This window comes from Euwallacea fornicatus, chromosome 13 (genome assembly GCF_040115645.1).
Source record: "Euwallacea fornicatus isolate EFF26 chromosome 13, ASM4011564v1, whole genome shotgun sequence".
NCBI lineage: Eukaryota > Metazoa > Arthropoda > Insecta > Coleoptera > Curculionidae > Euwallacea > Euwallacea fornicatus.
This window is the reverse complement of record NC_089553.1, coordinates 2351235-2364394: the sequence shown is the minus strand read 5'-3', so window position 1 is coordinate 2364394 and position 13160 is coordinate 2351235. Positions and strand designations below refer to the sequence as shown.

Below are 13160 nucleotides of genomic sequence, written 5' to 3'. Positions count from 1 at the left end.
CTTCTTTTATGTATAATAATAATAATAATAATAATAAAAATAAACATTTAGGAAATGGGACTTTGGTATTAGTTTTTGCTTACTAATAACGCAAAAATGTTTTAAAAATTTTCAAAATATTGCAGAACAACATATTTTTAGTATCACAAAAATTTTCGGACACTAAAGTTTCGAAAACGTTTACAAACAATAAACAAGTGATTAAGAAATATTAATTTTTTGTGTGCTCTCCTTGATTGTCTATAATAGCTGGAAGCCGGCATGGACAAAACAATTTTTTTAATTAAAATATGATCAATTTTGCTCTACTTCTCCATTAAAACTTTTTTTAGCTCGTTTTTATTTGTTATTGAATGTTGCCTTCCTTGCAAATCCAACTGTTGCCACACATTCCCAATCGGATTAAGATCCGGAGATTGAGCTGGAGTTTTTAGAACTTTTGGACAGTTGTAGAGCATCCATTCTGTAACAATCATCGCGTTGTGTTTGGGATCGTTATATCGATCCCTTAAATTCCCACACCAGTGGCACTGTTTAATAATTTTTTTTTTACGTTTAAATAAACCTTTTTTTCCATTGTTCCATCAATGAACACTAATTCCCCAACCCCTTTTGCCGAAACGCAGCTCCAGACCATTATTGATCCGCCACCATGTTTCACAAGAGGACGTAAATTGCTTGTTTTGAGTTCTTCCCTGGGTCTCCTCCATATCATTTGTCGGCCATCGGACCCAAATATGTTGAATTTTGACTCATCGACGAAAATTACATATTTCCAATCGTTTTCCAGTTGTAAAATCATCTCCGATGCAAATTCTTTTCTACAGATCGTATTTCTGATATCAATCCATGGCTTTTTTCTGGGTACCCAACCATCAAAACCATTTGCTCTTATGCATCTTCATATAGTTTCTGGAGATGCTTTTTTTACCAATTTAATTTTCCAGAGCTACTTTCAGTTTAAGGGTACTAATTCTGGGATTTTCCTTATTAGTCTTCACGATGTATCACTCTTCTCGAGCGTTTATTAGTTTTGGAAGGCCACTTTGTTTGATGGAAAAAATTCTGTCTTCAACTTTGTACCGGTGAATAATGTCTGCAACTGTGCTCGTGCTCTAATTAAGTTTTTTGCCAATTTTTCCGCAGGATAACTTCTTCTCAAACTTGAAAATAACAAATTGCCGTAAATCAAAAGAGATCTTTGCCTTATTTTTGACTCTACCCATTTTTGTCCCTCAAAAATGCATACGAGTATTAGGGGCAACCTTAGTGAGCACCATGGAACACTGTTCGAATATTAGATCCAACACAAGACACGCTCTTATGGGTAAAACTACGATCTAGTAAAAATGTCCGAAATTTTTGAGACCTCAAAAACGACCTGTTTGTTAAGATATTTAAATTTTTCTATAATTTTATACTGAATTATAAATATATTCTTGCGTTGTTAATAAAAACTAATACCAAACATATACCAAAATCCTTTTTCCTAAATGTTTATTTTTATTATTATTATACACAAAAGAAGGTTGTAAGCGTAATTATCCGAGCATTTTAGGAAATCACTGTATATCAATTTAGCGGAAGGGGGTTGTACCTTAACTCTACTTGGTTTAAGGAAAAGGGGGTGAGAGTTCTATTAAACAAGGCCACATGTTTGAGAATAATGGATACTGAAACTGGCCATGCCGGACACGGGCACAGCATAAGGGTACATTACAAACGAGCCGAATATCAAGATACCTATACCTATACGTAATAGCATCATATTATTTGTCTTCGATAAAATAAAGGATGTACCCTGCATGTCCCTTATGTCGCCTTGTCCCTACTTTTACCTTTCTAACAAAAGAAGTAGAGTCAAAGACCTACATCTTTCTGCCCCGTTAAAACGTCTTTTTCACAGCTGCCACATGGGCAAATGAAGCTCGCTCATCACAATCATCTCTTCGTGCAAGGGGCATCCGGAGCAAACGACCTTAGATGGTGCTATCTTTGACTCGCATGGTGGCCCGTGGACTTTGACCAGCATCACTACTAACGATATTGGTGGATATGGCGGAGCCACTCAATTCTAACTTAATGTTTATTTATTGAGCAATAAAAATGTATTTTCTGTAAAATCGCCCTTATCTGGCCAGGTTGGTAATTTCGTTGGATTAACAGTAGTCCGACGTCATTACCCAGGGCATAGCTTATCGTATTGAAATGTTTTTGTAATAAACGCAAAACCGGCTTCGTTATCGTCACATAACGTGCATAAAAGACGACTGCTCACGAGAAAACTTCTTATTACCACAATGTAAGGTCTGGGTTTACGGTGCGGTCCAAATTCGAGGCTTAAGTTAGAATTTCAGATATCTTAAGAGCGTCGAAATACTGTGTAGGTGAAGTTGTGACAAAATTATGCAATTAGTCATTCGACAAAATGCTTTATCGAGAGCAAGAAAATTCCAGATAGGTCTGGAAATATCAAAAAAAATCCGAAAATTTGTTAAACTGTTTTTTTTAATTTTTTCCGGCATTATTTGACAAGATATTTCTTGCAATCATCACCCTTCCGCGACATTTCCGATTTACGACGGTTTGGTTCTTATTAAATCGTCTTAAGACAACAACACACTAAGGCTCAATTGTGTACCTTCGCCTTAAACTCCGGGTGCGGTTAAACCAGAGATTTTGACAAATAACCAATGGCGTACGCATTTCGAGTTAGTCCAACATTTAAACTCCAGGTACTGTGTGTAACTGAACCTTGGAGAAACATCAGCAGAAAACGGCCAATTAAAATATTCCGCTATCTCGTAATATACAGGATCTAACGTATCCTTACATGGAGATGTTTTAGTGGAGATAGTTTGTTTGTTTTTTCTACTTTGGTAGGTCGAAGAGCACCTTCGTGATACACGGCTAAAAGGCTTTTATTATTGTCTATTCGACGCCACCAAAATCCAATATGACGGCAGTAAGAAATAACAAAGTGGGATATAATCTCTTGAAATCTAGGACCGGAAAAGATCTTAGATCGCCATTCGATTGCCAGTTGTTAATAATAAAGAACTGCAAAATTTGATAGAATTTATGCAAACGGTACTCTCATACTTTATGATTTTCGAAAATCAGTTTAAAGTGTTCTGCTCATATTTTGACAACCCCTATACATACTTTTAATTTAAGAATATTTTCTGAACGGGCATAAAAACATATTTTTTTTGTAATTTGAACCACCTTGTAACTTTTATCCTCCCCACGATCCTCTTGGAATTCACTTTATTTGGGATACCCTGTACATAATGCCTACGAACCAATCCAAACAACGTAAATTTTAATTTACTTTCATCGCTCTAGAGAACGGTGTTCCATTCCATCCATGTTTTGTGGTTTCGACTAAATTCCAAGCAATCATCCCTGTCCTTTTTTAAGGACGAAACGTTTTTTCACGGCAATACGTCCAATTAAATTTTCATAAATTAACATATTTCTCACCGTTCTGCTTGTAATTCGAATGTCAGTCAAACTGCTCAATAATTTCTTCTGTAATTTCTCGTCGCGTGTTACGTGGATCACATAAAGATTCTATTTTTGATTTTATTAATGTTTGACGCAGTTTTATAAGAACGCTCTGTTTTAGGGTAAATTTCCACACCTCCGTTAGTGCGAAATTCATTAATGACTTTTGATACGCCACTGTGAGATATCCTTAAATTCCAAGAGATCTCATACTGTCTCTTTCCTCTTTGTATCATGTCCATAATTTTTTCGCTTAAATCCAAAAAAATATCAGCCATTTTGATTTTTAAACCGTATCAAGCATACTTGGAAAGAGCGCAAATCAAATCGAAGTGAAATTTTCTGAGACTGAAAAAAAGAAAATCCATAGGCGGACGTGAGACTGGATAGTGCAATGCGCGCTGTGTTGAAAATAAACAGTAACTGAAATCTTTCTCCTCATTGACTGAATAATGACAATTTTTATTGACAGGATTCTAAACGCATCATAAGTCCAGAAAGTATATTTCCAGTAAGTGATCGTTGTTTGATCATTATAGTTGACTTAGCCTCACTTAATTCGATTTTCTGTGCTGGTGACCGCTCTGAGTGGTTTTTGTCACAGTTTCTATGTCCTTCCTCAAGAACAAACACGCTGTATATTATTTCGGATCGAATATCGTTTCCATGGTCAGACCGATGCGCTGTACGCTCACGAAGAAAGGGTGTCAAGTTATTTAAATGTTGGGAGGCCATCGTGTTGTTGTGATGGTTCAGCCTATGATTTGTACCTTAGCAAAAAGCAGATTATAAATTTTTTATAGGTTTTCGTACCAATATTGACTCTTAAATGATTCAACCGTGTTATACCACGACAAATAAGATATTCGAAATACGGAATAAACTAAGGCCGAATTAGCTAAAAACGAAAATTGTTTGACAATATATTTTTTAGTTTCAGAGATACAGCACCTTGGTGGTTCCTAATGTTTGCGATATTTTTATGTCGAAAATTAAGGTTTGGAAAATATCTTCTTAAGGTTTCACGACCTCAGTGGTGGTATCGACGGTCAATGTAGGATCAAAATTTTTAATTGTACTTGAGGAAATGAAATTCATTGTTCTTATGTTTCAAGTGTCGACTGTATACATTTCTGGTTTGATCCGATGTTATTTATTAATTTTGGCAACTCTAATGGTTTCCAAGATTTTCTGTGCGCCAAAAACATTATCCAGAAATGTGTTATCAATGAAAATTACGAATTCCGGACAATTTGGTGGAGAAGACGTTCTCCGTGCAGGATCGCAACACTATACGAGTACTTATGGCCATTGTTCAGTCGAGAATTAAATCTATTAGATCATATATATCATTCGGCCCTCTAAGTTGTTAAATTTTAATATACCAAGGAAAAACGTTATAGTGGTTTTATCTTTAATATACAGTGTGACCCATAAATTATTCTACTTATGAATTTCGGTAAATTTTGATTTTGCATTCGGGTCGTACTTTCGAAATGATGAGAATTAACATACCAATGGTACAAATGGAACAACAAATGACTCTCTATAACTGTCAAATCGCAATTTTTTTCAAAAACCTTCAAAATCTACCATAATTTCTCAAAATGTTTTAAAAAGCTCTATTTTTTTTTAGTATCTACCCACAAGCCAATTATCAAATTTCTCGGACGATTATAATTAATTATTTTTTTGTATTCCAGCATTTCCGAAGAATTTAAATTGGTCAGCAACAATCACTTTACGCTGATATTCGTTTATATCCAATTCTGTGTCAATAAACTTTATAATACCGGAATAAGGTAATCTGAACATTTTCTTCATAAACTAGATCAATTCTGCACCGAGGCATACGTAGCGTCTATTAATGAATTCCACATTTTCTTTGAAAAGATTAACTTATTTCAACTATAACTAATGAATACTCATTCAGACAATTACTATGATATACTGTAATTATTCTTACAAGGTTGCAGGCTGATTTGAATACTTCGGAAATGCAGGAATATAAACAAATTTGAAAAAATAAAAGTTGTCCGAGAAAGCTGAAAATTCGCATATATGTAGAAAATATGAAACTGAGAAATTTTTTCTTTGGAGATTTTTTAAAATTTTGAGAAATACTGGTAGATTTTGAATATTAAAAAAAGCAATTTGACAGTTATAGTCATTCGTTTTTCGATTTGTATGTCATTTCTCATCATTTCTGAAAGACAACCCGAAGGCAAAGTCAAAATTTAGTCAAATTCATGAGTGAAAGAATTTTCCATATGATGCGAACTTTATGGGCCACACTGCACAGGCATATCAATTATGAACACCACGTATGAAATTCTAAATTAGTATTGTTCTCGGAAAACATCCGACTTCTTTTTCGACCGAGTCCTTTTTGTAATAGGAAATGTATTTTTTATTCTGCCGAAGCATATTTGTATAATGGAACTACCGCTTTGAATTTGTAATTTTTTCCTAATTTTATTAAATCTGGAAACATCGCCTGTCATTTCTTAGACTGGTCAGATGTGCCTTTACAAAAGGTCCATCCGATCGTACCAATATCATTTTGTACATGATCCACTCGAATGTTGACGCGGCGATGAACGAGACGTTCGCAACTCGCGCTACACTAAAATAAACGGGATAATCAGGTTTTCTGTTGTTCTAAAGACTCGTGAGGTACGTCGTTGATATATCCGTGATTTAGTGAGTGAAAGTAGGAAGCATTTAACTGTCATTTTGTGAGTGAAAGTAGATATTGCTGACGTGACCTTGACTCACGCTTTTGATGCTCGGGGGTGAGGTCTGATTTTTGTTTCTCGTGATTTACGGTTAAGTTTTGTCAGGTCGATGAAAACAACGTGATTAGAATTTTAGTTGAAACTCGAAATTATTTGCCATTTTGGATCTTGTGGAAGGCACTTCGGAACACTTCCGACGTAATCCAAGAATGATGTCGCAATTTGAGCTGTTTCGAACATTAAAATATATATTTGTTTACATTTTAGATGTCAACTGTGTACGCCTCTTCTTCAAGTCGAAATTAATATTGAATTCTTCTAAAAAGTTAAAATTAATTTTTTTTTATGTTTCAGGTTTCACCAGTGTACGCCTCTGCTCGAGTCGAAATTAATTCGAGTCTCATACTCTTTCGGAGATTTTGAAAACTTTTTTTTCTAGAAATTAATATTGAATTTCTTCGTATTTCAAATCACAGCTGTGTGTTAAGTTCAAAACGTATCTATAACTCACATTAGAATTAGGCCTTCCTTTCTCTCTAACATCAAAAAATTTCCCTGTTCTTCCTGTCCATAAATAAAAATAATTTCAGTTTTATTATACACGAATTATCGTAACAAATTTTAACTGATTTAAATACCTATAAATATCGCCCAGCGCCACAAGTAAGTAAATATTGTCCATGTAAGATGATATTATCAACATTTATTTAAACGGCATTCTATTGCAAATCAAAATAAATAATAAAAAAAATAATATTTTACGTAGATATTTCCTCTCGAGGCCGGTTAAAATTTATTAGATTGACAAACGTTTGCTGCAGTGATTAATGCATCTTTCCTCTTAATAGCCCCCTCGACAAACAATAGTAATGCATCATTTAGTGTTAGTAAATTGATTAATTACAACAATTTCCTAACCATAAGACATTACTGAATTAAAAAAATCTTGATTTCAACACTATCAAAATACTAGCAGGGAAAATGATTTCAGAATGATTAAAGACGCTTAACTTGATAATGTAAAAGTCGAGTGTAACCAATCTGGTACCAAAATCTAAAAAATCAAAAGGCCTGTAAAATGATGGATCACTTGACCACCTTTACTATTTAAGATATTTGAGAAAGTGGTTCTACGCAGTAGAAGGTTGAAAGATGCGCAGTGAATTCAATCCATTCTTTATGTACAGGGTGTTTGGCTTTGAAGCGTTCCGACTGGAAAATCCCATTTCCCGGCTAGATGGGGAAAAATTAGCATACCTGCCAAGAGCTCGATTTTTGAGAAAAGATTTATGTATTCGATATCTTTACGGTCTCGGCGCTAGACGGCGTTTTTCAAATTTCGACCACTTTCAAAATTCCTCACAACTTTTGTACTCATGACAATATTGAAGCAAAACAAAAACATTCTTAAAGCTCTTTTTATGTGATTCCAGTGACGTGCTTAGTTCTTCGCTACAGCGTACCGTTTTACAAAAAACCGACATAACTTTCTTATTTTAAATAAAAATTTCAGTTGGCTATAACTTCAACAAAAAATATCCATTTTAAACCATTTCGAACTATGTAAGTATCTATATATTTATTTTCAAAAATAACTGAAGTATTAGGATTTCTGTGTTTATATTCAAGTTGGTTTCGGCATCAGCTGTGCAAGTAACATTATTTATTTTATGTTTTAATTTTTGCGTCAAAATTTTTCATTTTTAGTGTTGATTTGGTGTCGATTTTTCGAGTAAAAATGATAGAAAGCTATGAAAAATGTGACACGATAAACTGTTTCATATTATCAAATAAACACTCACACACAGCCTGTGAGTTATACTTCCATGACTATCTCGAGCGACATCAACCAGATGGAAGACTGTTTAAACAATTGAATAATAATTTACAGAATTTCGGAAGCTTCAAAAGGTGTAGGCCACAACACTACAATTCAAATGGAGATGACGATGTTGAAGAACTAAATGCAATTGGAGAAGTTTTAAAAGATCCAAATATATCGCTTATTTTCGAAAATAACTATAGACATACTTACATAGTTAAGGGTGGTTTAATATGGATTTTTTTTAAGTCCTAGCTAATTGTGGTTTTCATTTAAAATAAGAAAGTTATGTCGGTTTTTGACAAAACGGTACACTGTAGAAAAAAACTAAGCACGCCATTGGAATCACATCGAAAAAGTGCCTTAAGAATGTTTTGTTTTACTTCAACATTGTCCTAAACAAAAAAATTATGAGGAATTTTCAAAATAGACGAAATTTGAATAACGCCCTCTAGCGCCGACACTGTAAAGATATCGAATACGAGTTTCGCCATTAATACTTTCTCAAAGATCAAGCTCTTGGCATGTATGCTAGTTTTTCCCTATCTAGCCGGGAACTGGGATGTCCCAACCAAAACACTCCAAATCCGAACACCCTGTACACTATTTCCAGCAGAAGTTTTTCTCAGTCCAACTCATATTCTTATGACGAAAACCTTCAGTCACGTACGCAGGTATGCTGGAATTTTAACGATAAAAATATATTCTAAAAGCATGACGTGGATTGTTCGTTTTTTAAATTTCATTTTGAGAATGAAAAACAAATAACTGAGTAATAAACCACCAAGGCAAATTTAGTTTTCCCGTTCGCTTTATGGGCGTTATGAACGTGAAATTGTTAGTGGCTAAATTCCTGTTATATTGAAAGCTCGCTATCCAACAATATGTGTATATTAGTTTAAGTTTATTGCTCTGCGAATACCTTCAGCTAACCATAATATGTTTAACTTTGATTAATTTTGTTTACATTGGAGTAACCGAAATACAAATAGAATACACAAAAAGTTCCTGATTCGCCCCACGAATTCGAGCACACAACACTTTTTTTATGTCTCGATAAGATAATAAAATGCCAACAACGCCAAGCTTAACGGTATCGAAACCACTAGATAATAAATCAATGCCACTTTTTCCATAGAGGCTGAAAAATGTTTCGTGAGTAATTCCCATGGAAGCACACAAATCGTATGGGGCTGTCGAAATTTCATATCAAAAGCGTCATGCAAAGTTCACGTACCAGGGGAATGATGTATATCTTATTCGTGACTATTGAATATTTCATACCGCCTGTCGGAGTCGAGCAAACACTGACACAATTTTGAATTACTATTAAATGGTGAGACTGCCAAAATCAGTGAAATCCGGTACTGTTTCAAATCGGACCGATGATGACTTCACCCCGGTGAAAGTGGTTGTCACCGTTACAATACAAATTATTCATTCCGTATGTTTTGCATTTAAATATCGTTCGGAGCAGTGCACTCGCCCAGTTTGTGGCTTAAAAAAACAAAACAACATAACGGAAAATGGCAACGCCGGGTTTATCTAGTTTGTCACCAAAATGGCTGACCCACAGCGACCCTTCATTCAACTGTCGCTTTAACAGGCATAAACCTATCGACGACGTTGCCACGTCGGCTTAAAACTATTAACTCACCGATTATAGATCCTGCAGGTACTATTATTGATGTTCTTGTCGCTGGCATGTCTCCGTCGATCCTCAAACAAATCCTTGACGGCAGTGACTCCTAACACGAATAACACAGGTATCATGGCGATCTCTTTCCCGAAAGCGTTGATCGCGGGAAACCAGTTTAACAACACGATAAAAATAAAATACAAATTCGCCACCCTGTGAAACTGTTCGAGCAAATTCCGCGGCAGGAAACTAAGCAACGTGTACTTGGTAGTCCGAATGCGATTATCGCAGTTGCGCCCGTTTGGATGCACTTTTCGGGGCGTTTTTGGAGGCACTATGTGATTTGGTACCACTGTTCTGATTCGTTCCTCGTGTTCGTTCAAATTCCTCCGAGTCAGTCGATAGTAGATCTTCTGCAGGAAGTGAGGGGGTTCTGAACGACGAAGGGTGTAAATTGACTCTGAACGGGAGGCTTGCCTATAAAAGAAGGGAAGAACATGACATTTGAAAAGTGTCTGGGTAAACTTGCCTTGAATGTCCCTTGGCACTTAATCTAGAAGTTGTTCCCTCTACGCCGTCGGTGTCCTTGTGCTCAGGGGGTAAAATAAAATCAGTCTTTGAGCCTACCCTAGAATGTCCTGGACGATCGGATTCAACAGCCGCTACCTCAGATATCTGGCCTTGGGAGAAGGCTCTTTGGTGGCCTCTCGAACCTTCACAGAATTAATATCGTTACCAATTTAATCCGGTATTGCCTGTAACTTACTCATTGAAAAATTAATATTACCCATTTCAAGTTATACATCGTAGCAAATAATGAAAATAGCGTTTCTTTTTCTCCGATAAAGAACCTTTAGATAAATGCGATTATGACTTAGTTTAATCTTAAATTTAAAATCCTTAGTAGTACTGTTGCGTCAAATCAAACAATTCGTACCCTTTAAAGCAGATCTGCCGACAACTCCTGCAGAACTGCTGCCTCCCACCAAATTCGAACTGCCACCATGACTGACACTCCGCCAATGGCCCCTTCCTTGGTTGGGGCTCCTGGCAGGTCCCACAGTATTCAGGGTCACATCGGGGAATGTATAAGTGGTACCTCCAAGGGTTGAAGTGCTAGCAGAGGGTGCAGAGCCTCCGGGATGGATTTGAATTGGTTTTCCTCGCCCTCCTAGATTGGTTCTCTCTGCTCCTGAGTTGAAATTCGACATTTCGACTCTGCAATTAAAAATTGCAAAGGAAGTGTTGATGTGTTAGTTTATCAAACCCTTAATGATTTGAAAATTGGTATTTGAATTAATTTGTTATATTCAATTGCTTGTCATCCAGTGAAGTACGCTTTCATATTATTATGCACAACTTATTGATTACTACTCCGATGAGTAAAAATCTATTTTATGAGTAAACCAAACAAAATCAATGACTATTATGTACCTAAATTGATGAAAGATCAGCTTTTATGGCTCCTTATCAATGAGTAAATAAAGTCGTACTTCAATGCTCTTAGGTGGAAGTTTATTTTGGATTTTTTTTCTAAGGAAAAACACGATAAAATCGCAATATTGAGACTGCAGATTAGATAATAACCGACTGCCAACTCAGCTCAAGTTATTGACTGCAAATAAACAGAAGATGGGAGACATTTAGTAGTATACCTTTCCAGCATGTAATTCAAGGGGTATACAAATTAATGGCAATTTTTTTCAAACAATTTCAATAAAGACTAGAGTCTCAACATAAGGAATTGGCAAAACCGTTTTGCGATTCCTGTTATTTATTTTATTTTTTTGATTCGCTGTTATGTTTCAGTTAATACTTTGTCAGATCAAATATCAAACATAAAAAACTATTTATTAAAATAATTAAAAGTGAACTAAAGTGGGGCGTAAAAACGAACATTGTATTTAGTACGTGTTTTACGAGGCGAGTCGAATAGATTTCAGTTTCTCATCTTGTGACGTAAATAACTAATTTAAGGTTTGGCGTAAATCATTCCGGAGTTCTTAATAAACCCATTCACTTTTCCCATATATTTCAAGTGCCTCACCGACTTAAGTAGTTTTGATAGTTTCTGAAGCAGTGCATACAAGGAAAAATATGGCTGCTAAAACAGTTAATATTAGTAAAAAATATATAACTCCACGTAGACGCGTATAGGATCGGCACATACGTATGTATAAATCTACATTATATTTGCTGCAAATGCGTTCCTCCTTATCAAACAAACATACTAGACAAGGCCATAATTAATAATGATAATTGTTATTGTCAAACAATAGTTTTTTAAAAAACCTTAAAAAAAAGTACTAACGTGGCCACGTATCTCAGAAACCAAAAGAGACTATCAGCAATCATAGAGCCCAGCAAGACTATTTATCAAAACTATATTTGAAAACCTGCTGGAAATAAGTATTTCCCTCCTTGAAATATCAGAATGATTTCAAACTTTTTGATGTACAGTTTTTTTGGTTTAATAGAGTGACATGCATTCTATATTAATCTCCGATACCCCAAGTAATGCTTGACAAAATATTACTAGGAATCTTTATTTTATTGCACCTAACAAATGGCAAAAATAGGTACTAATGTGACCCCCCTTATTTTAAAAACCAAAATATATATATACACATATCATAAATTTGTTCTTGTGTTTTCAGACACACTGTAAATCTTAAGTTATACTCAAGGTAAATATTTCAAGGTATTTACAATATTTCTTTAAATATTTCTGAAATAGTTTGGTGTCAAAATTTCATGAGCAATGTATCACTCCATCCCAAAGTTCTTTGGGTCTATAATAAAATACTCTAGATTTCAACACCATCTTTCACCATACAAAACGTTTGTACTTAGTAGTTTTTGTAAAAATAAATAAGAAGATTAACTTGTATTTCTGGGTTATGTGGCCATGACATATGGGAGTCTTTCATACATTTCTGTTTCTGGAAGTTCTACAGATATTTATTATTAACTTAATTAAGCTTTCTAGATCCAATGCCAAAATCAGTGAACACAACTAAGACCACACGCAAATAAATAATTAAGAAAAATTACCTTTGGTTTCATAACTTAACTGAACAGCTTAGCAAATTTTAATCCGGGTTTACACACAAGCGACTATTGTACAGTTATGTTTACTCCAAAACTGACTGGGATATTATTAAATAGTGCGATAAAATTCACGCATTCAATACAAGAAAACCATAACACAACTTTCTGTTCCGCGAACATCCACATTCCTTTCCAAATCTAACCAAACTGCATCTTTTATTTTTTTTCGCGTTACTGACGTCTCTCAAAACGTTACGCAGGCGTAAACTGTCGCTGTCAGTTGTCACGAACGAACTATTCAGAACTCGAGCAGATCGAATAATTGAGCTATCCTAATCACTCTGACACAAAAAGCTTGCATTTTTGCCTAACAGAAAATGGGTTCTTCTGAATTAGTCGG

The 13160-nt window shown here is 35.1% G+C and overlaps 1 protein-coding gene across 2 annotated transcripts in view; it reads right to left on the bottom strand.

Moving 5' to 3' along the window:
- The window catches only part of LOC136343068 (phospholipid-transporting ATPase VD), a 45175-nt gene extending 32199 nt beyond the window's left edge, over window positions 1-12976 (bottom strand). For both annotated transcript variants that reach the window (XM_066289448.1, XM_066289449.1), the window contains exons 1-4: window positions 12764-12976; window positions 10647-10927; window positions 10239-10422; window positions 9728-10186 (exon numbers count right to left, since the gene is read on the bottom strand). In XM_066289448.1, coding sequence (XP_066145545.1) covers window positions 9728-10186; window positions 10239-10422; window positions 10647-10920 — 917 coding nt within the window. In that variant the 5' untranslated portion in view covers window positions 10921-10927; window positions 12764-12976. The remainder of the gene's footprint in view (window positions 1-9727; window positions 10187-10238; window positions 10423-10646; window positions 10928-12763) is intronic.
- Between the last annotated feature and the right edge of the window lie 184 nt (window positions 12977-13160).